The 27,605-nt window shown below is 37.6% G+C and overlaps 1 protein-coding gene across 2 annotated transcripts in view; it reads left to right on the top strand.

Moving 5' to 3' along the window:
* Positions 1–513: 513 nt before the first annotated feature.
* Positions 514–27,605, top strand: part of MAP9 (microtubule associated protein 9) — a 44,289-nt gene continuing 17,197 nt past the window's right edge. Inside the window, exons 1-8 of one of the 2 annotated variants that reach the window (XM_057729193.1) lie at positions 523–624; positions 976–1,023; positions 2,080–2,227; positions 2,962–3,046; positions 4,130–4,447; positions 10,565–10,791; positions 24,806–24,899; positions 26,615–26,853. In XM_057729193.1, the coding sequence (XP_057585176.1) occupies positions 2,153–2,227; positions 2,962–3,046; positions 4,130–4,447; positions 10,565–10,791; positions 24,806–24,899; positions 26,615–26,853 (1,038 nt within the window). In that variant the 5' untranslated portion in view covers positions 523–624; positions 976–1,023; positions 2,080–2,152. Of the gene's footprint in view, positions 625–975; positions 1,024–2,079; positions 2,228–2,961; positions 3,047–4,129; positions 4,448–10,564; positions 10,792–24,805; positions 24,900–26,614; positions 26,854–27,605 lie in introns of both variants that reach the window. The other variant, XM_057729194.1, reaches the window with a different exon arrangement.

The following is a 27,605-nucleotide window of genomic DNA, read 5'->3' as shown; positions in this document are numbered from 1 at the left end:
AAAAGAGGAAACTGGGGTATACACGTTAACTTGGACATCACACGGACAGAGGGAGGTACGCCAGGATTCAAACGCGCAGTTTGACTCCTGAGCCTGCAAACATCACCATCTTGCTATTCTGTCCCATCTGTCAGTGCACTGGTTCGTCAGTAGGCTACTCCAATTCACAGAACTTCATGTCTGTGACAACTGTGGCCAAACGATGGATGTGCTTCGTGCGAATGAAGACCGTCACGTCACTGGCAAGCGCTAGCCCTCAGCGCGCAGGTGGGAGCTGGACGGAGTCCTATTTCCTAGGTAACGTCTGAAGCACAGGAGACCGATAAAGCACCCTTCTCTCCACACCCAGAGAGCTGATGTCATTTCCTTCGTCTGGGCGGTTGCTCCAGTGACACGTCGGGCTGTAGGGCGGTGTTAGGTACCAGAGAGACCTGCGGAGGGGGAAGTCACTTCCTCCCGGAGACGCTGTTTCCTAGCAACCGCCTCCCGCCTCCGTTCTTAGTCCCGCCTCCTCGCTCCCTGCGGCGCCCAGGCTCTGAGAACAGCCAGGCGCAGGCGCAGGCCCGGGAGCGGGGCCAGCCGCTGGGTCCTCGGGTCGCGGGGAGCCCTCGGCAGGAATGCTGGGTGAGTGCAGAACGCGGGACTTGGGGGTCGCGGAGAACCGAGGCGGAGGCAGCGCTGGGCTGCAGCGGCCTGGCTAGTGGCGGGTGCTTGGCCAGCCTCGCGGGGCAGAACGGGCGGGGACGGGGAGCTACCTGGCCGGGCCGGAGCGGTCCCCCGCGCTGCGGAGGGCGGCGGGCGGCCTTCACCTGGGCCTCGGCCTGGAGCTCTGGAGCACCGGGGGGCTATTTTACTGTGATTTTAATGCAGTCCATCGCAGAAGCTTCGTTTTGTTTTAGCTAATAGTATTAACACTTTTGTGAGAGGGAAGAGTGGCTGGAAAAATATCCTATTTATGATCTTTTTCTTTCCCAGCACTATGGTCAACTTTTTTTTTAATGGTGCTGCTCTTATATATATACGGTAAGTCTCCTAATACGTTCGACTTGCAAACTTTCAAAGATGCAAAAGTGCGTTCACGTGTCCAATCATGTGAGTTAGTTCACGTGTCTGATGTACCTTGTCAGGTATGTGCACTGTCTAAAAGTGGTCCTGCTTTTGAGCACTTTACTGTATAGAGGACAGCAGTACAGTATCTTTATTTCAAGCCTAGGATGTCTAAAAGCAAGAGGGTGGATAGAATTGAATCCAGCAAGGAACCAGAACCTTTGCTATCAGTGTTAGGCATGAGTGAAATTGCCCTCCATCTCCTATTGCTGACCATCCTTCAGCTCTACCATCCCCCACCCCCTCTCCCTCTTCCAGCCAGTACCTCTTCTTTCCTGTTCACTCAATGCCAGCCCCTGTATGCCAGCTGTTGTACTGTACGCTGTACTTTTCAAGGTGCTGTACTGTAAGGTTAAATATGTTTTCTTTCTCTTTTGTGTTTTTTTTAATGTGCTACTTGTGTGAAAAGTATTATAAACCCATTACGGTACAGTACTGTGTAGCCGATTGTGTTAGTTGGGTACCTAGGCTAACTTTGTTGCACTTACGAACAAATTGGACTTTGGAACGTGCCCTCGGAATGGAACTTGTTGGTATGTAGGGGACTTACTGTACTTTATGCTGACAATAGTTTTCTTGGTAGCGTTTTAAGTAAGTATAGCTGTTTTGTAAGCTGTGTTATACTTTTTGAGTGGAAGAGAGGTGAAAAAGTTTCTGTTTTAATTGGCAACGACCTATTATTTAAATGAGTGCAATAATTGTAAAACTTATTTAGGATAATAAAATAATTGTAAAGCTATTTTTGGATAACTTCAGTTTGAATTTTATTTCTTTGAAAGCGAGTTTTAGTAGAATTTGCTATTTCTTTACAAGAACTCTGTTTAAGGTAGGCTGTAAATGAAGATGTAGCTCAATGTTCATGAGGGTTTTCTTGTTTTTGTTTGGCTTTTGGGGCAGGGAGGGAACACTAAGTATAGTAATAGAAATTCTCAAGCATGCAAAAACGTCTGATTTGTTTTTTATATATTTCAGCCACCATCAGAGGTTGAATTGTCCCTATCATTTGTTAGCTGTTTTATAAAGTTAGATAATTAAAACAAACACTATGTGTGATGAAGTTTTTAGCACAACTTTGGCATATACAAAGAGTCCAAAAATCACCAAAAGAACCACTTTCCAGGTAAAGTATTTTTGTCTTGAATGATTTTACAAGGTAAACACTGTATTAGGAATATTGGAGTTGAAAGTGATTCTATTCAATACAACAGTCCTGTGTAAAGCTGGAGTAAATCTTACATTTCTTTTGAAATTTTGCACATGATTGTATTTGGGCTCCAGTATTACCAGCTCTCCTGTGTGGCTTTAAGACTACCAAACTAAACTTAATACTAGGTTCTTACTATATTAAAAGTTAAAATAGCTTTTAAAAGTTGAACAGCAACGTCTAATTACCATTTTCCTATACATTTTTTTTCTGGTATAATATTATAACATTTAAGCTTTCTCTGTCCAGTCACTACAGTTTTGAACTCAGCCTCTAAATCTGCAATATTGATTACAACTGTAAACAGCAGTATGCTGAAACAAAAGATCAGAAAGAATACCAGTTTCTTCCAAAATGCCAGTTTATAATGAACCCTGTCTAAATTGAGTCCCTCAATTAATTTGCTTGGTGTTGCTTGTCTTCTTTAATTTAACCCTAAGCTCCGTGAGGAAAGGGATTGTCTGTGATGTTCTGCATTGAGTCTTAGGGGTTGGGTGCATGACATAAGGTAGGCTTTCAGTGAATATTTGTTAAATGAATGAAACCTAAGTTTTAAAGCAGTTAATAATCACGCATTTGTTTAAAGAATTAATTTTAAATATGAGACCTCCACATTTGGGTGGAAATTGATTTTCATGATCTCATTTCAGGATGAGCTAATAAAAGCAATTACAGCTCGCTCAGCCAGACAAAGAAGTTCTGAATACTCAGACGACTTTGACAGTGATGAAATTGGTATGTGAGAACATGGGAAAGTAAACCACTTTTCTTCTTTTTGCTTCTTTAGTTATGTTAAGCCCAAGCCTGCAAAAAACAAAATCACTATGTTAAAATAATACCTATGAATTCACTGGTTTTAGATCTCCAACTTTTTAATGAGTAAAAAACCACTCAATTTTCAAGAATTTGTATGATTGTCCTTGTTTTTTACTGAATGTGTATATGAAAATAAAAATTAACTGACAGCAGATTTGCTTGTCAAAGGTAAATCGCACTGGAGATGACAAGTTCATCTTTAAGGTCAATCCTCTGAGACCTGCAGTGAGGTAATAACCAAGGCCCATAGAACTAAACTTTGTACACATCAGAATTACTTTTATAATGCTTTTTATAAATCAAGATATTTTGGTTGTGAAAGGGAATCAATTTAAAAATACCCAGTATATCAGTACAGTATGGTTAATTTGGTTTCTTCTAATTATGTAAATATTAACCTTTTACATTTCAGGATAAACATACAAAATTCTAAACTTGAAATTCATTGTTTTGTACTTTGATATTCTGTGAATAACTCTCAGTGTTCTCTGTAAAAGTAATCAGAACAGTAGTTAAATCATTGCTGCATAGTTAGGTTAGCATTTTTTATTCTTCGTTTCATAGTAAAATCTAATACTCTGGTATGGATGGAATTGCAGTTTCAAAATTTTCATGAAAAAACATTATTAGCAATTTCTTCCATTTACAAATATTCTTGATTCTATGAAATCTTTGCAAAAAAAAAGCTTTACAGTCCCAAATCTAATTTACATGTCCATAGCTGATTGTAATTTTGAAGAACCTTTGAAGGACTTCTCAGAGTGAGCACAGTGCTTGGCTTGACACACTATTCATACTTGATAAGTATGTTTTAGATAAATTAATGAATTATGATTTTTATTTTATAAATGCCAATAAAAACTGCCAAAGTTCACTGTTTTTAGGGCTGCAAATCTGTTCACAGTTGTAAATTCATTTTTAGTCTTTACTCTTTTTGATTGATATAACCTTCAAAACTTTAAAATACGCTATTGAAAACACTTTTTCTCTTCTATTTTTCAGTTTCCTTAGGTGATTTTTCTGATACCTCAGTAGATGAAAATTCAGTTAAGAAAAAAATGAATGATTTTCATATATCAGATGATGAAGAAAAGAATTCTCCAAAACTATCTTTTTTGAAAACCAAGAAATCAAACAGTGATGTGAGGAAAAATGAGCTGGTAGCCTCTATCAAAAACGATGAGGTGGCACCCGGTGGTGCTGAAGACATGGTTGTAAATCCCTTATCTGAATCTCAAAATAAACAACAGGACGCTGAAAAAGAGAAAATTAAAATGGAGACGAAACCCAGAATTCTCTCCATCAAAAGCTCATCTTCAGGTAATTTGTTAGGTGACTGTAATTGCATTTCTTGAAAATGTATTTTAAGATAATCAAAATACTTTTATATGGTAGCTAGTAAATATTTAACCAAAAATTCAGATTTAACTTTTCGATTTTACAGATATAAATAAAAAAAATAGAACCGTAAAGAAAAGCCATAATTCTGATGTCTGGTTGTACGTTCAGTCTGTATCTCTGCTGGTGCCTGATAGGAGGCCAAAGTATCTTCAGTCATCCACAACTATATGGCTCCAGAGCTCCTGGGTCCAGCCTGGCTTAGGCCTGTGAGCTCCAGTTCTGTTTTTAGCAGTGGAACTACAATGGAAACCTTTCTAATCCACCTGACACTCCAGACATTAGGGTTACAGCAGCACTGGGGCTATCTTTAAGACCATCATTTCCATGCAGCCACTTGCCAGGATATTTGTTTGACATTGTATATTCGAAAGGAGATGGTGGGGGGAGGTGTTATTGCTGTCATTGTTTAAGCCTCCAGACTTTCTTAAGAAAAGAAAATCTCCACCTGATTTCTCTGTTCCCCAGGAAAATCCACTAAAACTCGATTTTCTGTGCAGAAGTTCCTGGGTGTGATTGTTACAGCAGTTTCTCCACAGTTCTCCTGAGCTCTGGGCCTAGTGGAGCAGAGATGGAGTGAAGCAGGCACCAACTGCTGTGACAGCCCCTGGGCTGCCATGCAGAAACAAGGGCATAGAAGGTTAAGGGTTTGGGGTCTTCCAGTCTTTTTCTGTTTTATAGAGAAAATAGTAGTTAATGCTAATCTTCACAAAAACCTCTTTCCTTTGTGTCATCACTAAATATGATACTGGTAAGTATTTCATACTTTACATATTAGACCGGCAAAGCTTTATTTCAGACGTATTAGGGACCCATGCCTTTTTCCACCCCCACAATCCATCCACTTTCAAATGAGGAGATGATATGAGCAAGCAGGGATACCAGGGGAAAGCCACTGTGAGGTTTTTTGTTTTTTTTTTTTTTAATCAGTTAATTTTTTTTTTGGCTGTGTTGGGTCTTCGTTGCTGCACATGCATTTTCTCTAGTTGTGGCAAGTGGGGCCTACTCTTCGTTGCGAAGCGTGGGCTTCTCAGATCGGTGGCTTATCTTGTTGCTGGGCACTGGCTCTAGGCATGCGGGCTTCAGTAGTTGTGGCACATGGGCTCCGTAGTTGTGGCATGAAGGCCCTAGAGCACAGGCTCAGTAGCTGTGGTGCATGAGCTTAGTTGCTCCGCCACATGTGGGATCTTCCTAAACCAGGGATTGAACCTGTGTCCCCTGCATTGGCAGGCAGATTCTTAACCACTGTGCCACCAGGGAAGTCCCCACTGTGAGTTAATTATATGTGACCTCAGCGGTAGGGTAAGCCTCACTGTCTTCATGGGGGTTGGGGGGATGGGCGTGGGAAGGAAACCTGCTCTCCTTTCCTACAGATTGTTTTAAGAATCTACTGCAGTATGTCTCAAACTATAAACCTCTACAAAAGTGTAAGCACAAGACCTAGTGAAAAAGAATCGGCTTCCTAAAATGTACCCTTCCAGTGTACTGGGTAAAATCAAATATAGAGAGAAGGGAAACATAATCAAACAGTGAATAATCCAGTACATTACCATTTTCCAAAGTGTGTTCCACAGTTTGTTCACTGGTATTAAGGGGAAAACACAGAGTTATAGAAATTTGAAACCAATTTCTTTACGAGAGAACTTCTTGCTCGGGACCATTAATAAAGACATATGCACAGTGAATCTCCAAGAAAGAGTTGGCAGTATTTCCTAGTCCTACTTGAGTTTAAAAACCTATTTTTATGGCTTACGTTTACCCTATTTGTCCTGATCCTGAAAAGCATTTCATTAGGTTAATAAGAAACTGTGAGCCTATTATAGCAACTAAAAATTAGTAAGATTAGTCTGATATAGATAAAGGTATATAATTAGAACTTTATGGTAAATAATCAGCAATAATCCACCTATTTAATACCTTTTTTAAAACCTGTGATAAGTTAAAATGGATAGAGAAATGCTGTATTTTGACCACAAGATGGCCCCAGGATTCTAAATGTTCAATACTGTATTTTTAAAGTCATTAACCATTTGCAATTCAGAATATGTAGTATAAAAATAGTTACCCAAATAGGTAATTATTTACATTTGATTATAAAACAAAACATTTTTATAATGTATAGATATATATATTTTTTCTTTGTGAAAACTTGATGCTTCCAGAAGTGGAATTTTGGTATAAAATATATTAACATCATTATTCCTAGGTTATTCAAGTTGAAGAAAAAAAGTTGAGGCTGCTGGTTAGTGCCTGACATGTAGAATTCATTAAGTATTTGAATGTATACATGAATAAGTGAATAATTCATTTATTAACAAAGGAGTGTGGTTAATGAGCTTAGCTTTATCCTTCTCTAAATTTTTAGACTTTTTTTCCTTATAGAGTTTAGAACTTAATATTTTTAATGTGGTGAGATATTACTGAGTATTGTTTAATGCTTTATAAAAATATTAGAACCTGAAAGTTTCCTTTGTTCTTGCTTGTCTGCTGTAAAAAGTACAGTAATCAAACTCTTTCACTTTATCAGGTAATGGTCACATTGGTAGTGGTTGTAGAAAGTGATTGGTACAGGTTATGCTGTTTTTATTTTAACCTTAAAGGAGGAGAACCTTGACTTCATTAGCATTGGAGTCTGGGTGCTAATGCTTTAATCTCACAAACTAGAGTTTATGACCATGGGCACATGGCCTCTTTGTTCCTCATTTTATTTATCTGTAAAATGGGGACAGTAGTTGAAACACCACTAGGGGTTTGAGGCAATTAAATGACTGCATGTATTTGAAGTGCTTACAGCAATCTTGGCATAAATTAAGTACTCTATAAATGCATTTACTCTTCATTTTATTATACAGCATTTGTTTGTAAGCAGATCATTTTATTTACCCCACATATTTATTGTGGGTATGATATATTTCACTGTTACAAGCACTGTGCCGGGAACTATGACTTCAGTATTACAAAGACCTGGTACCCATCCTCCAATACTGTCTTAGTCTGTTCAGGCTGCTGTAACCAAATACCACAGACTGGGTAGATTATAACCAACAGAAACCTGTTTCTCACAGTTCTGAAGGCTGCAAGTCTGAGATCACAGGGCTCACATGGTTGGATAGGGCCCTTTTCCGGGTTGCAGGCTTCTCATTGTATCTTTACATGGTAGAAAGGGTAAGGGAACCTTATAGAGCATTGTTTTAAGGGCACTAATTCCATTCATGAAGGTTCTACCCTCATGACCTAATCACCTGCCAAAGGCCCTACCTCCTAATACATCACTTTTGGGGTTAAGATTTCAACATAAGAATTGGCTGGGGACACAGACATTCAGACCATAGCAAAGACTTTACAATTTGGTGGGGAGGTGTATTACGGGTACAGTAAGAACACGGAAAGTGAGCACCTAGATTTACCTGAAGGCATCAGGAAAGGCTTCCTAGAGGAGATGGTGTTAACAGCAGTAACGGACAAGGGATGGCACCTGTAGTCAGGACTCTCAGTTGCAAATGACCCAACTCAAACATCAGTGGAAAGAGTTGATCACCACATTGAGCATGGATGTCAGAAGGCCTTGCTTTAGGTGTGATTAATAGAGAATCAGTACTTCTTTATTATCAGGATTCTCTCTTTTTACTTTTGCCCTCCCTCCCTGACCCTCTCATTCCCTCCTCCCGCATGGTCACTGCCCCAGTTACTCCATCCCTTGTTCCTATTTTTCTGTCATCTGGTCTCTGTCTCAGACACCCCTTCACTTGGCAGTGGAGAATGCCACTAGCAGTCTCTAAATCCACGTCCTTCCAGCTCCATGGCCTTAAAGGCATCTCCACCAACTCCAAGTACAAAAATCCTGACCTCCTGACTGCTGTTGTGGTCAGGGGAAATGAAGTTTCCGTGATAAGCTGCGCAGGAATTGGCGGGGGTGGGGATGGGATTGAGGGGTGGAATGCATCATGGGCCCTTCCTTCTAACTGAGGTATGGAGGAGATATTTGTTAACTCACCAGAATCACGTGGATAGAAAGGAGAAGATGCCCAAAAAGAAAACAGGAGAGATGGACAAACCAAAACAGGAAATGTCTGTACAACTGTTAGTATTCACTGAGCGCTCCCATGTGTCAGGCACTTGCGTGCGCTTTGCGTGTGTGATCTCACTCAAGTCCCATGAGCACTTCAGCAAGTCTTAGCTGATTCTACCAATGGGCGGACTGGGGGGTGGTGGCAGTTATTTGATTCGTGTAGGTTTACAACGCTAGTAAGTGTCAGAGCAAGATTCAACTATGAAATATCTGAAATAGACAAACCCACACAGAGAGTGGGTAGAATGGTGGTTACGAGGGGCTGTAGGGAGAGGGAAATGCGAGTTGCTAGTCAACAGATGTAAAGTTTCAGTTATGCAAGGTGAATAAGTTCTAGAGCTCTGCTGTATGGCATTGTGCCTTTAGTTAATAATTCTATATTTTATACTGAAAAATTTGTTAAGGGGGTGGATCTCCTGTTAAGTCTTCTTACAGCAATTAAAAAAAAATGACTCAAAACCTTTTTTTCTGGCATTATGCAATATTCCACTTAAACTGAGGTTCCAAAGACAGGCAAGCGTTTGTCAGGAGGAGAAGCAGGAAGTGGACGTCCTAGGCAGAGGGAGAGCTTGGGTAAAGGTCTGGTGGCAGGAGGGATGTGGCACGGCTGCAGAAGGACGGCGAGCCCAGCCTTTCAGCACAGATTACTAAGTGGACGTGTCAGTGCCCAGGCAGCCCAGGGAGCCGGGGACAAAACCATAAAAGCTTTTATGTTGTTCAGACGCAACGAACTTTTTGTTCTGTAGGACTGGCTGATGGGGAGGCATTGAAGACTCTTGTGGAGAGGAGTGATGTGATCTGTTGTATAAATGTCGCTGAGGCAGCAATCTAGGCAGGACTGGATGAGGAACTGAGGGTGGGGATGTAGAAAGTGGGATAAATGAGAGCGAAATTTAGCAAGTAGAATCATTAGGGTATAGTGATGCTTTGGATTTGGAGAGAGACGTCTAAGATGACTCAGATTTTGGATTGGACATTTGACTAGTGTTTAGGCCATACCTAAAATTGGCAATGAAACGTTTACAGTGGTTCCAATTAGGTATATGGTTGTAGAATCTTCTAGCAGGATTTATAACTGCACTTATAGATAAAAAGGAGAAAGGTATTAATTAATTCAGTTTTGAAGTTTCGTCAGAATTATGCATTGGCAGAACAGTGGAGAAATGCATAGGTATAACAGGTAAAATTTAGGAAAAAGTTCATGTAAAAAACTTTATGTTTTGAGGGCTGGAGATATACCATCATTAGATTTTAAACTTAGAAGTAATGGAAATAGTAACTGAGAAATTTTAATAACTGCTGGAGAGGTTTTATGGACTCACAACAGCAACTCACAAGTTATCCAGGTCCCTGTTCCTCCTTCAAGTGACATATGGACCCTCTACTCCCAGTACTGACATCATCTTCACACTTCTGACAGCACTTACCTTTGTCTTATAATTTTGTGTGTTTAGAATCGTCTCCCTTCCCAACCTCTAAAGTCCTTGGGCAAGGCCATTGCCAGTGTCTTGATCCTGAGGTCCACTAATGTGAGCAATGTGTACGGGGCCTGGCAGTAGATACTCAATTACTAAAGGTTTGATGGACCAACTGCCTCATTTTATAAAGGCTGAAACTGAGGCATGGTTTTGTTTTGTTAAAAAAAAAAAACTTTTAATACAATGAGAGGATAAAGTTGAAGAGTTAGCTACTCACAAAAGTGAAGTATGCTAGTTACTTCCAGGATGGCAGCCATTTAAAAAACTGTTTTTTATTATCAACTGTCGCCTATTTGTACTTCCTGGATTTCTGTGCAGAGAAGGGTGTGGGCTTCTTCTGGACTCTCCAGGACAGAGAGTCAAAGTGCTTGGGCACAGGAGGGAAGTGTGGTGGCACCTGGGATGCAGGAGAAGCTGTAGTCATCTAACAAATGTATTTTTATAATGTATTAAATTGTATTTAATGTATTAAAACATTGTATTTTTCTGCAGAAAATAACAGCACCCTTGAAGCAGACAACCACTTTAAGCCTTCACCTCGGCCAAGGAGCATGTTGAAAAAGCACAGCCACAGGGAGGAGAAAGATGGGCTAGGAGGAGATAAAGAAACTGCCCTCCATGAAGAATTAGAGGCACATTCTGTACCTTCAGTCCTCCCAAGGCTGAATGGCAGACAACCAGATGCTGAGAATGCGTTCTCTGAAAACCTTGCTCCTAAGGTTAGCACTACTGCTAAATTGTATTTTGAATTCAGATTTTTGCATCTGATCATGATAGAAAGAATATATGTGTATGTGTGTTTTACATGTTTTCTTTGGCAATTGATAAGGAAACAGTTTTTAAGTTTTCTTAATATATTTTATTGGGTCTAAAACTCAATTGCAAGATATAGCAAAAATACAGATTATTTTATGTATTGCTAAGAAAGGAGAAAACTGCTAATTAAGCTATAACGCACCAGAAATTATACGATGCATCCAACTGCAGGGAAAGTAAAATGTGAAAAAAGGTGTTGCCTTTTTGAGTCTATGCAACACTTTAATTGCAAGAGTGTTTATTTACATATCTTTGAATTGTATAATTTATGGCCAGTGTCATCTTATTCATTTGGTTGTAATCACTAAACAAATGTATATTGAATGTTCATGGCACTATCCTATATTTTTGGGGATATACCAAAATGGGAGTAGATGTGATCCTTCAGGATTTCCTTAGGAGTGTACTGTGTATTGTTATCAGGGAGGAACACTTGGCCCCCTATCTTTTTTTTTTTTTTTTTTAAGAACTTTTATTGATATACAGTTAAAATACAATAAACTGCATATATGTAGAGTGTACAATTTGGTATCCCAATCTCCCAATTCATTCCCCCCCAACCCTCCCTGCTTTCCCCACTTGGTGTCCATATGTTTGTTCTCTACATCTGTGTCTCTATTTCTGCCTTGCAAACCGTTTGTTTGTACCATTTTTCTATATTCCGCATGTATGTGTTAATATACGACATTTGTTTTTCTCTTTCTGACTCACTTCACTCTGTATGACAGTCTCTAGGTCCATCCACATCTCTACAAATGTCCCAGTTTCATTGCTTTTTACAACTGAGTAATATTCCATTGTATATATGTACCACATTTTTTTTATCCATTCATCAGTTGATGGACATTTAGGTTGCTTCCATGTCCTGGCTATTGTCAGTAGTGCTGCAATGAACATTGGCGTGCATGTGTCTTTTTGAATTATGGTGTTCTCTGGGATTATGCCCAGCAGTGGGATCATTGGGTCATATGGTAACTCTATTTTTACTTTTGCAAGGAACCTCCATACTGTTCTCCATAGTGACTGTATCAATTTACATTCCCACCAACAGTGCAAAAGCATTCCCTTTTCTCCACACCCTCTCCAGCATTTACTGTTTGTAGATTTTCTGATGATGCCCATTCTAACCAGTGTGAGGTGACACCTCATTGTAGTTTTGATTTGCATTTCTCTAATAATTAGTGATGTTGAGCAGCTTCTCATGTGCCTCTTGGCCATCCATATGTCTTCTTTGGAGAAATGCCTATTTAGGTCTTCTGCCCATTTTTTGATTGGGTTGTTTGTTTTTTTGATATTGAGCTGGATGTACTGTTTCTATATTTTGGAGATTAGTCCTTTGTCTGTTGATTCGTTTGCAAATATTTTCTTCCATTCTGAGGGTTTTTTCCTCTTGCTTATAGTTTCCTTTGCTGTGTAGAAGCTTTGAAGTTTCATTAGGTCCCACATTTTTATTTTTGTTTTTATTTCCATTACTCTGGGGGGGGGGGGGTGGATCAAAGAAGATCTTGCTGTGATTTACATCCAAGAGTGTTCTTCCTATGTTTTCCTCTAGCAGTTTTATAGTGTCTGGCCTTACATTTAGGTCTTTAATCCATTTTGAGTTTATTTTTGTGTATGGTGTTAGGGAGTGTTCTAATTTCATTCTTTTACCTGTAGCTGTCCAGTTTTTCCATCACTACTTAAATAGAAGAGGCTGCCTTTTATCCATTGTATATCCTTGGCTCCTTTGTCATAGATGAGTTGACCATAGTTTATCTCTGGGCTTTCTATCCTGTTCCATTGATCTATATTTCTCTTTTTGTGCCAGTACCATACTGTCTTGATCACTGTAGCCTTGTAGTATAGCCTGAAGTCAGGAAGCCTGATTCCACCAACTCCGTCTTTCCTTCTCAAGATTGCTTTGCCTGTTCGGGGTCTTTTGCATTTCCATACACATTGTAAAATTTCCTGTTCTAGTTCTGTGAAAAATACCATTGGTAATTTGATAGGGATTGCACTGAATCTGTAAATTGCTTTGGGTAGTGTACTCATTTTCACAATGTTGATTCTTCCATTCCAAGAACATGGTATGTCCCTCCATCTGTTTGTGTCTTCTTTGATTTCTTTCATGAATGTCTTATAGTTTTCTGAGTACAGGTCTTTTACCTCCTTGGTTAGGTTTATTTCTATGTATTTTATTCTTTTTGTTGCAATGGTGAATGGGATTGTTTCTTTAATTTCACTTTCTGATCTTTCATTCTTAGTGTAAAGAAATGCAAGAGATTTCTGTGTGTTAATTTTGTATCCTGCAACTTTACCAGAGTCATTGATCAGCTCAAGTAGTCTTCTGGTGGCATCTTTAGGATTTTCTATGTGTAGTATCATGTCATCTGCGAACAGTGACAGTTTTACTTCCTCTTTTCCAGTTTGGATTCCTTTTATTTCTTTTTCTTCTCCAATTGCTGTGGCAAGGACTTCCAAAACTATGTTGAATAATAGTGGTGAAAGTGGACATCCTTGTCTTGTTCCTGATCTTAGAGGGAATGCTTCCAGTTTTTCACCATTGAGAAGGATGTTTGCTGTGGGTTTGTTGTATATGGCCTTTATTATGTTGAGTTAGGTTCCCTCTATGCCCACCTTCTGGAGAGTTTTTATCATAAATGGGTGTTGAATTTTGTCAAAAGCTTTTTCTGCATCTATTGAGATGATCATGTGTTTTTTATCCTTCAGTTTGTTAATATGCTGTATCACATTGACTGAATTGCATATACTGAAGAATCCTTGCATTCCAGGGATAAACCCCACTTGATCATGGTGTATGATCCTTTTAATGTGTTGTTGGATTCATTTGGCTAGTATTTTGTTGAGGATTTTTGCATGTAAATTCATCAGTGATATTAGTCTGTAATTTTGGTTTTTTGTAGTATCTTTGTCTGGTGTTGGTATCAGGGTGATGGTGGCCTCGTAAAATGAGTTTGGGAGTGTTCCCTCCTCTGCAATGTTTTAGAAGAACTTGAGAAGGGTGAGTGTTAGCTCTTCTCTAAATGTTTGTTACAATTCCCCTGTGAATCCATTTGGTCCTGGACTTTTGTTTGTTGGGAGATTTTTAATCACAGTTTCAATTTCCTTACATGTGATTGGTCTGTTTATATTTTCTATTTCTTCCTGATTCAGTCTTGGAAGGTTATAGCTTTCTAAGAATCTATCCATTTCATCCAGATTGTCCATACTATTGGCATATACTTGCTTGTAGTAGTCTCTTATGGTGCTTTTTATTTCTGTGATATCCATTGTAACTTCTCCTGTTTCATTTCTAATGTTATTGATTTGAGTCCTCGCCCTCTTTTTCTTGATGAGTCTTGCTAGAGGTTTATCAATTTTATTTATCTTCTCAAAGAACCAGCTTTTAGTTTTGTTGATTTTTGCTATTGTTTTCTTTGTTTCTATTTCATTTATTTCTGCTCTGATCTTTATGATTTCTCTCCATCTACCAGCTTTGGGTTTTGTTTGCTCTTCTTTCTCTAGTTTCTTTAGGTGTAAGGTGAGATTGTTTATTTGGGATTTTCCTTGTTTCTTGAGGTAGGATTGTATTCCTATAAACTTCCCTCTTAGAACTGCCTTTGATGCATCCCATAGGTTTTGGATCATTGTGTTTTCATTGTCATTTGTCTGTAGGTATTTTTTGATTTCCTCTTTGATTTCTTCGGTGATCTCTTGGTTATTTAGTAGTGTATTGTTTAGCCTCCATGTGTTTATGTTTTTTACAGCTTTTTTCCTGTAATTGATTTCTAATCTCATAGTGTTGTGGTCAGAAAATATGCTTGATACGATTTTGATTTTTTTTAAATTTACCAAGGCTTGATTTATGACACAAAATGTGATCTCTCCTCAAGAATGTTCCATGTGCACTTGAGGAGAATGTGTAACCTGCCGGTTTGGGATGTAATGTCCTATAGATATCTATTAAATCAAGCTGATTTATTGTGTCATTTAAAGCTCGTGTTTCCTTATTAATTTTCTGTGTGGATGATCTGTCCATTGGTATAAGTGGGGTGTTAAAGTCCCCCACTATTATTGTGTTACTGTTGATTTCCTGTTTCATAGTTGTTAGCATTTGCCTTATGTATTGAGGTGCTCCTATATTGGGTGCATATATATTTATAATTGTTATCTCTTCTTCTTGGATTGATCCCTTGATCATTATGTAGTGTCCTTTCTGTCTCTTGTAACATTTTTTATTTTAAACTCTATTTTATCTGATGTAAGTATCATTACTCCAGCTTTCTTTTGATTTCCATTTTCATGGAATATCTTTTTCCATTCCCTCACTTTCGATCTGTATGTGTCCCTAGGTCTGAAGTGGGTCTCTTCCAAACAGCATATATATGGGTCTTGTTTTTGTATCCATTCAGCCAGTCTGTGTCTTTTGGTTGATGCATTTAGTCCATTTACATTCAAGGTAATTATTGATATGTATGTTCCTATTACCATTTTCTTAATTGTTTTGTTTTTATTTCTGTAGGTCCTTTTCTTCTCTTATGTTTCCCACTTAGAGAAGTTCCTTTAGCATTTGTTGTAGGGCTGGTTTGGTGGTGCTGAGTTCTCTTAGCTGTTGCTTGTCTGTAAAGCTTTTGATTTCTCTGTCAAATCTGAATGAGATCCTTGCTGGGTAGAGTATTCTTGGTTGTACATTCTTCCCTGTCATCACTTGAAATATATCATGCCACTCCCTTCTGGCTTGCAGAGTTTCTGCTGAGAAATCAGCTGTTAACCTGATGGGAGTTCCCTTGAATGTAATTTGTAATTTTTCCCTTGTTGCTTTTAGTAAATTTTCTCTGTCTTTAATTTTTGTCAATTTGATTACTATGTGTCTTGGTATGTTTCTCCTTGGGTTTATCCTGCCTGGGACTCTCTGCACTTCCTGGACTTGGGTAGCTATTTCCTTTCCCATGTTAGGGAAGTTTTCAACTAGAATCTCTTCCAATATTTTCTCAGGTCCTTTCTCTCTCTCTTCTTCTTCTGGGATCCCTATAATTCGAATGTTGGTGCGTTTAACATTGTCCCAGAGGTCTCTTAGGCTGTCTTCAGTTCTTTTCATTCTTTTTTCCTTATTCTTTTCCACATCAGTGATTGTCACCATTCTGTCTTCCAGGTCACTTATTCACCCTTCTGCCTCAGTTAATCTGCTATTGATTCCTTCTAGTGTATTCTTCATTTCAGTTATTGTGTTGCATATCTCTGTTTGCTTTTTAATTCTTCTAGGTCTTTGGTAAACTTTTCTTGCAACTTTTTGATCTTCGCATCTAGTCTTTTTTCACAGTCCTGGATCATCTTCACCATCATTATTCTGAATTCTTTTTCTGGAAAGGTGCCTATCTCCTCTTCATTTAGTTGTTTTTCTGGGTTTTTATCTTGTCCCTTCATCTGGTACAAAGTCTTCTACCTTTTCATCTTCTCTCTCTTTCTGTGGCTGTGGTTTTCAGTTCCACAAGACGAAATACTGCTGATACTGCTTGATACTGCTGTTTGCCCTCTTGTGGAGGAAGCAGTCTAGGAGGCTCATAGGTGCTTCATGATGGGAGGGACTGATGGTGGGTTGGGCTCGGTGGGCGGAGCTCAGTAAAACTTTAATCTGATTTGGCGGGCAGAGCTTAGTAAAACTTTAGCTGCTTGTCTGCCAATGGGTGAAGCTGTGTTCCCACCTTGTTGGTTGTTTGGCCCGAGGCTACCCAGCACTGGAGCTTACAGGGTCTTTTGTGGGTCTAATGGCAGGGTCTGGTAGGGCTCACACCAATAAGCGCTTCCGAGAATGCCTGCCGCCAGTGCCCCTGTCTCCTCGGTGAGCCACAACTGCCCCCCACCTCTGCAGGCCCCCCTCCAGCACCAGCAGGTAGGTCTGATTCAGTCTCCTATGGGGTCACTGCTCCTTCCCCCTGGGTCCTGGTGAGCACACTTTTTTGTGTGTCCTCCAAGAGTGGAGTCTCTGTTTCCCCAGTCCTGTGGAGGTCCTGCAATCAAATCCCGCTGGCTTTCAAAGTCTGATTCTCTGGGGATTCCTCCTCCCGTTGCTGGAACCCCAGGTTGGGAAGCCTGACGTGGGGCTGAGAGCCCTCACTTTAGTGGGTGGACTTCTGTGGTATAACTGTTCTCCAGTTTGTGAGTCACCCACCCAGCATTTATTGGATTTGATTTTAATGCGATTGCACCCCTCCTACTGTCTCATTGTGGCTTCTCCTTTGTCTCTGGATGTGGGGTGTCTTTTTTGGTGAGTTCCCGTGTCTTTCTGTTGATGATTGTTCAGCAGTTAGTTGTAATTCCAGTGCTCTTGCAAGAGGGAGTGAGCGCACCTCCTACTCTGCCATCTTGATTCCTCCTGGCCCCCATCTTTACGTTTCACTACAGTTAGGGAAATTCCACCTCACATTTCAGAAGGGATAAGTATGGGAAGAACATTCCTCCTCCACAATCTGCTTGAGCAGATCAGAGAAAAGGAACTAAACAGTGCCTGGCTAAGCTTCTTTCTTCTCCTGACTCCTCTGTGTTACTGATGTGAGTAAGGATCTGCTCCTTGGGAGGTGGTACAAAGGGAGACAGAGGAAGTCCCTTTTATCACAACTAAATGGATGAATCTCTCCAATGCAGATCAGGAGTATGAGCACAGTTGGCTTCTGAGTCCACTCTTGTCCTGTACTTTAGCTTTAGCAGTGAAGCTGGCAATTTGATATAAATCTGTATGACTTCAATGTGCTATGTCCTAATTTGTTCTGAAAATTAGAAGAGAGGGTGTTATCGAAACCAATTATTTCATACATAATAAAATCATCTAGCCAAGTGGATATTGTGTTCGTTCACTGTAGCTGCTGTAACAAATTGCCACAAACTAGATAACTTAAGACAACAGAAGTTCTCTCAGTTCTGGAGGTCAGAAGTCTAAAATCAATGCACGAACAGGGCCAGGTTCCCTCTGAAGGCTCTAGGGACGAATCCTTCCTTGCTTCTTCCAGCTTCTGGTGGTGGTCAGAACTCTTCAGTGGTCCTTGGCTTGTAGCTACTTCACTCCAGTCCCTGCTTCCATCATCCCATGGCCTTCCCTGAGTCTCTGTATCTAAAAAGAAGACACCAGGCATTTGATGTAGGGTCCACTCCAATCCAATATCTTAACTAATTCCATCTACAGACACCTTATTTTCAAATAAGATCACCTTCTGAAATTCAGGATAGACATGAATTTTGAGGGACCAAGATTCAAACTGGGAGTCATACCTAACTTTAATTGCTCTTTGCGATGCATTTTGTGTCCCTTGATTAAAGAACAAAGTATTCCTAAAGTTTTTAAAGTAACATATTATGACAGAAAATGTAATTGAAAAGTATGTACCTGCAATCCCACCACCTACTAACAACTGTGTTCATTATTCTTACTCCCTTTTGGGCTGTTTTCCTACACTTGTTTTATCATATTTGGCATCTTAACATTCATAATGTTTTGTGTCATGCTTTTTTTCTTAAATCTCTTGTTTCCATGTTGCTGGGTGATCTTGAGACTATGTTCATCTTAATGACTATAACATAGCCCATAATGTAGAGCTTTTATCTTCGTTTGGCATCTTAGATACTTCTGTGTTTAATAATCTAAATTTTCCTTATTCCTCATTGTAAAAATTTTCCTGACCATGCTCTGAATTTTATTTAAGTCCACCTTTTCAGGGATTTCCCATTTATTTTTTGTTCAACCCTTCTCTCTCCTGTATCTATACTCTTTGGCTCTGAAAGGATCTGTTTTCATCCACATTCATCTATGCTCAAGCATCTTTAACTTTATATAAGTTCTCACATGACGCTGCACCTCTCTCCCTACTGCCTTATCTTCCTGCAAGTGTCACAGCTAGGTATCGAAAGGCTGACATTTTTTTTCTTGCTACAGCCTCACTTCCCACCTTTCCTATGTGTGTGTGTGATGATACAAATCTGTATGTTGAAATAACACAGTATTCCTGGGATAAAATATGGCTGATTCATTGTAGACTATTTTAGTGTGGAATTTGATTTCTTAATATTTTGTTAAGACTTCTACATCTACATTTATGGATGCTGTCTATAATTTTTTCCTTATAATGTTATTATCAGGTATGGCTATCATATGAATTGGAGAGTGTCTCTTTCTCCTTTATTTTGTAATAGTTTGGTATGAAACCAAAAGTTTAGTATCATTTTCCCCGTAATTGAGAGAGTTCATCAGCAAAATTTTCTGGGCCTAGAATTTTCTTTGTGGAGAGGTGTTTGAGACTAAATTTGATTTTTTGTTTTTTTGGTATTCTGAGTATTTTTCAATATTTTGGGATTCAGGTTTTCTGCTTCATCAATTTGGTAATTTATGTCTATTTAGAAATTTGTCCACTTTATCTGAGAAGTTGAATTTATAAGCATAAAGTTGTTTGTGATATACCCTTATCCTTTTGATGACAGTAAAATTATCATGACATTCCATCTTTCGTTTCTAATATATAATTTGTGTTTTCTGTCTTTCTTGTTAAATTTTGGTAGGCATTGCTCAGTTTTGTTAAAACTTCTAAGAACCAATGTTGGCTTTGTTAATTTTCTCTCTGTTTGCAATTTCACTTATTTTCACTTTTTATTGTTTCTTTCTTTTATTTCCTTTGGGTTTAATTTGCTTACCTTTAAGTTAGAAAAAGTGTCAATTCATTTTAAGCTTTTCGTCCTTTCTATCAAAACCTTTGAAAACTATAAATCTGCCTCGAATGCACTGATGAGCAGCACCCAATTTTTTTGATGCCATTTATTTTCATTATCATTCCTTTAAATACATTTTCTAATTTCCCTTGTCATCGTTTTTTTGACCAGATGGTTATTTTATGGTGAATGATTTTATTTCCACATATTTAAATTTTCTCTAGATATATTCCTGCATAGATTTATAATATAATCCTATTATGATCAGAGAATTCACATTTTTAAAAGTTGTTGAGATTTTTTTTTAAGGTCCAGCCTACGTGTATCTTGTGAAAGTTTCATTTGTATTAAAAAAAAAAAGAATGTGTGTTCTGCAGGTGTTAGATATAATATTCTGTAATTTCAGTTTGGTCAAGATGGTTGGTAGCGTCATTCAGATCTTCTCCATTCTTACTGAAATTTTGTCTAATTGATTTACCAAGTACCAACCACAGTGTGTTAAAATCTCCAGCTATGTTTGTGAATTTCTCTGTACTTCCTTTTTGTTCTGTCAGCATTCCATGACTGTTTATTAGATACATACACCTTTATCATTATTATGTCTTAACCCTCTTTAGCATTATGAAATGTTTGTATCTCTGGTAATGCTCTGTATCTTGCAGTTTGTTTTGTCTGACATCTCAGCATTTCAGTATTTGCATGGCATAACTTTTTCTATCATTTTCCTTTCAAACAATTTTTTTCTTTTCCTTTAAATGACTCTTGTAGTAGCAGTTTGGTATTACTTTTTTATCAAGTCTCACAATCTGCTTTATAATAGTGGTCCATCTATGGATCCATTATTCCATTTATGAGTGTTTAGTCCGTATACTTTAAATGTAAGTACGCTTAGGACCAGTTTGTTACTGTTCGTTTTCTATTTATTTTATCTATCTTTTTAAAATTGATGTTGTTGTTGTTCTTCTGTAACTTCTTTCTTGCCTTTTTTCTTTCAGAGTTAATACATATGCTTTGGTTTTTCATTGGATTTCTCTATTGCCTTTTTGGCTATACCTATTTGCGTTGTTTTTAGTAGATGCTCTGTAGATTACAAGATGTGTCTATAAATGAGTTCCATATACTCCTTCATCCATTATGCATTGTTGTCATATATATTACACTTACTTATAATTCCCACAATACAGTTATAACTTTTCTTTAAAGAGCCTTTTAAACTTTTCATCTTAGACTTTTAAAGAACTAAAAGAAGAGAAGAATAAATATTTGTAGTTTTCTTATATATATATTTTCCATTTCTAGGGATCTTAATTCCTTCCTATAGCTCCAGATTACCTTCTAGTGGTATTTCCCTTCAATCTTAATAACTTATTTTTGCATTTCCTGTAATGTAAATTTGCCAGTGATGGATTCTCTCAGTCTTTACTTATCCAAAATATGTTCACTTTATCTTCATTTTTGAAGGATGGCTTAGCTGAATATATACTTCTTGACTGACAGTTTCCTTCTCCTATCCCCAGCTCTGTATAGGGTTCCATTGTTCCTGGCCTTTATTATTTCTGTTAGGAAATCAGCAAAAATTTATTTTGTTGTCCTCATTATATAATGTTTTGTTTTGTTTTTGGCAGCTTTCAGAATTTTTTTCAAGATTTGGTCTTTTTTCTTTGAATTACAACAATTTGACTGTGAGGTACCTATATTTCTCCTGCTTGGGTTTTGTTGAGATTTCAGGATTTGTAAACTGATATTTTCCATAAAAATGGGAAGTTAACATATTTTTTCTGTTTTATTTTCTTTCCTCTTGTTTGTATTTACATATGCATTGAAATTTTTGATATGTCTCACTGATCTCTAGAGTTCTTTCATGTTTCATCAATCTTTTTTTCCCTTTGTTTTTTAATTAAAAAAAAATTTTTTTCCTTCGATCTTTATTGGAGTATAATAGCTTTACACTGTTGTGCCAGTTTCTGCTGTACAACAGAGTGAATCAGCTGTATTTATGCATATATCCCCATATCCCCTCCCTCTTGCGCCTCCCTCCCATCCTACGAATCCCACCCCTCTAGGTCATCACCAATTATTGTGTTGATCTTCCTGTGTTATGCAGTTGCTTCCCACTAGCTATTTTACATTTGATAGTGTTTAAATGTCAGTGCTACTCTTTCACTTTGTCCCAGCTTCTCCTTCCCCCCATCCTCATGTCCTCAAGTCTGTGCCCTCCATCTGCATCTTTATTCTTCCTCTGCCACTGGGTTCATCAGTATCATTTTTTTAGATTCCATATATATGTGTTAGCATATGGTATTTGTTTTTCTCTTTCTGACTTACTTCACTCTGTATGACAGACCGTAGGTCCACCCACCTCACTACTAGTAACTCAATTTCATTCTTTTTTATGGCTGAGTAATATTCCATTGTATATATATGCCATGTCTTCTTTATCTGTTCATCTGTCAGTGGACATTTAGGTTGCTTCCACGTCCTGGCTATTGTAAATAATGCTGCAGTGAATATTGTGGTACATGTATCTTTTTGAATTATGGTTTTCTCTGGCTATGTGCCCAGTAGTGGGATTGCTGTGTCATAAGGTAGTTCTATTTTTAGATTTTTAAGGAACCTCCATACTATTTTCCATAGTGGCTGTATCACTTTACAGTCCCACCAACGGTACAGGAGGGTTCCCTTTTCTCCACAGCCTCTGCAGCATTTATTGTTCCTAGATTTTTTGTTAATGGCCATTCTGAGTGGTGTGAGGTGATACCTCATTGTGGTTTTGATTTGCATTTCTCTAATGATTAGTGATGTTGAGCATCTTTTCATGTGTTTGTTGGCCATCTGTATATCTTCTTTGGAGAAATGTCTATTTAGGTGTCTTCTGCCTATTTTTGGATGTTTTTTTTTGTTTGTTTGTTTTTGATATTGAGCTGCAGAAGCTGCTTATATATTTTGGGGATTAATTCTTTGATAGTTGCTTCATTGGCAAATATTTTTTCCCATTCCAAGGGTTGTCTTTTTGTCATATTTGTGGTTTCCTTTGCTGAAAGGAAAGGAAAACCTTTAAGTTTCATTAGGTCCCATTTGTTTACTATACTACCCAAAACAATCTACAGATTCAATGCAATCCCTATCAAATTACAATGGCATTTTTCACAGAACTAGAACAAAAAATTGTACAATTTGTATGGAAACATACAAGACCCTGAATAGCCAAAGCAATCTTGAGAAGAAAAAATGGAGCTGGAGGAATCAGCCTCCCTGACTTCAGACTATACTCTAAAGCTACAGTAATCAAGATAGTATGGTACTGGCACAAAAATAGAAATATAGTTCAGTGGAACTGGATAGAAAGTCCAGAGATAAACCCATGTACATATGGTTACCTTATCTTCGACAAAGGAGGAAAGAATATACAATGGAGAAAAGATAGTCTCTTCAGTAAATGGTGCTGGGAAAACTGGACAGCTACTTTTAAAAGAATGAATTTAGAACATTCCCTAACACCATACACAAAAATAAACTCAAAATGCATCAAAGACCTAAATGTAAGGCCTGACGCTATAAAACTCTTAGAGGAAAACAGTCAGAACACTCTGTGACAGAAATGACAGCAAGATCTTTTTGACCCACCTCCTAGAATAAAGGAAATAAAAACAAAAATTAACAAATGGGTCCCTTTGTTTTTTTAGATTGAATAATTTTTATTCCTTTGTCTTCAAGGTCACTGACCTTTTCTACCACTGCCCTTTCCGGATCTCCTGTTAAGTCTATCCAGTGATTTTTTTAATTTCAGTAGTGTTCAACTCTAGGATTTCCATTGGTATTTTTTATATTTTCTGTGTCTAATAATAAGATACCCCATCTGTTCAGCCACTATATATATATATTTCCTCCTAAATGCTTGTAGATATTTATAATAATCTACTTTAAAGTTCTTGTTTCCTAATTTCAACATCTGGGTCATCTCTGTGTTGGTTACTATAGACTGTTTTTGTTTCCATGGGTTTGTGTCACCATTTTTTGTTACTTTAGTTATTAGCTTTTTGATTGAATACTGAACATTATGAATGATATGTTGTATAGATTCTGAATTCTGTTATGTTCCTCTGAACATGTGTTCTAGCACAGATATTATGGCTAGATTCATATTCCCAACTCTGTCTCCATTGCCATGGACATTGACTGAAATCTTTGTTTAGTTTTTTCACTTTCTAGCTACTACGATTTTACAGGACCCTCTGAGGTCTTTCCCATGCCATGCATAGAATGAGCCAAGGGTTCAAGGTGGCTCAATAGATGCAGATATTGGGGTTCATGCCCTCTGCAGCTCTTCTCCAAATTTATTGGCTGATCTTCTAGTCCTAAACTCTATCCTCTGACCCCTCAAGCCAGTCTAGTAATGTTGCAGCTTTCTACTACTTGAGCTGCACAGTTGGGGGAATTTCCTCAGGAAAAAGGCTACTAACTTGCAAATCTCCCTGGGTAAAGCTTCATTTCTCAGGGTAGACTCCAGTGTTTTAGCCCTTCTGCCATCTTCCCAGATGATTTCTCTCTATTGCTTTTGACTTATAACTTTCTTTGTAAATATTATGGGACAGAAAATTTAACTTTATTATTTATGCAACAAAATCAAACTTCTTACATTATAATATCATCACCTTTAGACAAGAGTATTATTCTATAAAGATGTTTAGTTTACATACACAAATATAATTACTTCATTTCAGATATAATAATTATTTTATTTCAGATATAGTAATTTTGAGGAAAACTAAAGTACATGAAATCTATGTAATTTTTTATCGAAAATATTTGTAAGTAACTGTCTACTTGGTTTTATAAATTGCTTTCATTTGAACAACTAGTAATATTTGTTTGAAGCTAAGTGTTTTTACCTTCTATCTTCTTTATCCTTTCTAAGAATATATATACATAGAGAAAGAGATGTCATATATTTACCTTAAATATTTCTGAGATTTGATTTTAGAGCAGCAGAATTTTTTAAAATATAGAGGTTTCATTTAAAGAACTGGAATAGCTCTTAGTGAGCTCTTTTAATGATCAAGACATCAAGACTTGAAAGTAAAGCATATTATAACCTCTTTTGACTTAACACTTTTGATGTTTCAGCAGAAAACTAATAATGCAGATTCCAGAGTTATGAAGTAGTCTTAATACTGGTATCTCCCCCCCGCCCCGTCCCATGAATCTTGAGAACTAAACTTACATAGTACATATATTTTCTTTAAACAGGATCCATGGTTAACAAGTCTATCATCATCACCCCTTAAAGAAAGTCTTGGAGATTCCTTTTCACCAGCATCTGGGGAAAAAGCCTCCATTACAGGTGATTATATCAAATTATTCTACCTTATTTTTTTTCTGAAATTTGTATCACTTAGGATGCTGTTTGTAAAAGAAATAATACTTTAAGTAGTGAAATGTAGGAACAATGTATGTTTGTGTTTGCCTGCGCTTTAATCCCAGCAATGCAATTTATTAACCACATGATTGTAGATGCAGGACTTAATCTCTCAGTGCCTCAATCCCCAAGTTATAATTAGACCAATCTCATAAGGCTATTGTGAAAATTAAGTGATACTCTGCATTTTAGCCACTAACTCAATTCCAAGCACAAGTAGAGTATTCACTAAATGTGAGCTGTTATTTTGCAGGTGTTTCTGCTATAGGCAACATAACGGTTAGGTGGACTTTTAGAGTGAGGCTAAGCTAGATTTGAATCCAGGCACAACCACATGAGAAAGTAACTAACCTTTCCGGCCTCATATGTTGATCTTTAAAATGGGCTTAATAAGAGTAGAGTAGTTGTGAGAATTAAATTAGTTGATACATGTAAAGCAGCTAGAACAGAACCATAGTTAGCGCATGGTGAGTGTGAGGTATGAGTAGTTAACACTGTTTCTTTCCTTAGTCCTATGACATATAACAATAAGAGTTAAAGGCATAGCTGTTTCTAAGACTGGGATGTATAGCTAACATTTATTAAGTGCTTACTATGTAGTATAATATTTGTTATTTTACAGATGAGAAAAATTGAAGGGCAAAGATATTAGGAAACATACCCAAGGTCAGTGATGGAGCCACAATTTAAATCTTTGGCTCCAAAGTCCTCGTTCTTTTCACTGAGTACATTGATTAACAGCTCTAAAGTCCTCATTGATGAGTACTCTCCAAATATGAACATATAACTGGAATTATAAAGTGATATTTTATCCAGCTTACCTCAAAACAAGTTCTCCAAAAGTGGCTGTAATGAAAGCCTCAGAATTAAGACTTTGACAGTAAAGGTACAGGTTTGGCCAGCAGGTGGATCCTAGCAGAGCTGAAAGTTGGTGATCAACACAGAAAGCACTGATTTTTCCGTTGAACATTCTAAAATGTGGTAGAATCAGAATAATAGAAACAATTCTGTAAAAGCAAAACTGAAGGCTCCCTGACAGAGCTCACGGCTGTCGCTTGAGCACGGAGAGGGTAAGCACTAGGCCTTCCTTTCCTACCCTTTTGGTATCAGAGGCAACAGTGCATCTTAGTGGTAGTAAAACTCTAGAGGATGGCTTTATTCTCTGTGTGGTGGACTCTTCTAGAATTGTGTTGATTCTTGGTTCTCTCTGCATCTGTACAGTATTACAACTGCCTGCTAGTAACTGTAGTATCTTAGATATCTATGCCTCTTGATCCAGCTAAGAAGCAGAGGCTTTTGAATAGACTAGACATCACCATCTCACTTACTTGGTTTATACATCAACAAGTGCTTGTGGCGTGTCTATGTCCTAGGGTCGTTATTCCGTTCTGTTTGCTTATACGATAATTTTCTAAGGTGTGTCAAATGCTTTAGTAGATTTAATAGCCATTTTTTGTTTTGTAGCTCACTTTGGGAAAAAGTTTATTCAAGTTGAGTATGATAGTTATCTCCGTTTTTTTTTTTTTTTTGCAAGAAAGAGGTTATAGACAGTTTTCATTTAGTGGAGAGCAAATTAATTTGTTATCCACTTCATTAAATCCAGAAGGGAGATTTAGTTCTGTTACTCTGTCACAAAATAGATCAGAATGAAGAATGCACTGAAAACCGTACTTCCTTGAAATCAATTGAAAATGAAGAGAACTCATTTTTGAAAGACTTTGTTGCTGCTGCACTTGAGGAAGCCAAGAAAAGTCAAGTGTCTACTGGTGACCTTGAAGAAGAAAAGGAGAAAGCTGAACTGATTATGAATGATGATTTACCAGTTGATGATCCACCAGTATTGCAACTTCAGACTGTCTTATGCACTGAGTCTGTAAAGGTATTTATATAAAATTGTACCCTCTATACTACAGCTTAAAACTCAAAATAGAACTTTTAAATACTTTATCTCCCATGTTAGGTACTTCTGAATTATCTGTGAAAATCTCACCTTTTGATAGTGGTATTATACTGTCAAGTGATTCTTATTCAATAGAGTTTTAACTTCAGGGAAGGTTTTGCAGTGAATATAATAAAACCCAATATTTCATTAAAAATTATTAGAGGTATATAATCATAATATAATTTTAAATGTTTCAGAAATACATACCCAGAAGTAGGTAGGTATCTATAGGTCTTCATGTTATAAAAATGCAGCTGTCTGGAATAATATCTGAGGTTTTGAATTCATGAAAGATATTCCTTCGGATATCATTTTTAAATATTTTACAAATTTTAATAAAAATCTTTAAGAGATGTTTAGCAATATCCATACCTGTTTAAATGGATGGACAGGGTCATTATCAGGAATAGTATTATTATTACCTTGAGAACCAGGTTTGCAGTATGTGGGATTACTTGTCCCTATGCTGTATTGCACCAGAGTACTGTGCTCTTAAAGTTTACAGTGGAGCATTTTTAGTCTTTATTTCTCCTGAATTTTCTTTATGCAGTTTCTCCTGCAGTTATCTGGTGGCTATGTATATTTATTATTGGGGAGGATAACAGTTAGCTGAAAACTTGTGGTTGAACAGGACTTTTATGATAGAGAGTATTAGGTTTTTATTAAATTTTACAGAGAAGGTTCACTAA

The sequence above is a fragment of the Hippopotamus amphibius genome, chromosome 3 (genome assembly GCF_030028045.1).
Source record: "Hippopotamus amphibius kiboko isolate mHipAmp2 chromosome 3, mHipAmp2.hap2, whole genome shotgun sequence".
Taxonomy (NCBI): Eukaryota; Metazoa; Chordata; class Mammalia; order Artiodactyla; family Hippopotamidae; genus Hippopotamus; species Hippopotamus amphibius.
The sequence above is the reverse complement of the archived record's forward strand: the minus strand, read 5'-3'. Positions and strand labels throughout refer to the sequence as shown.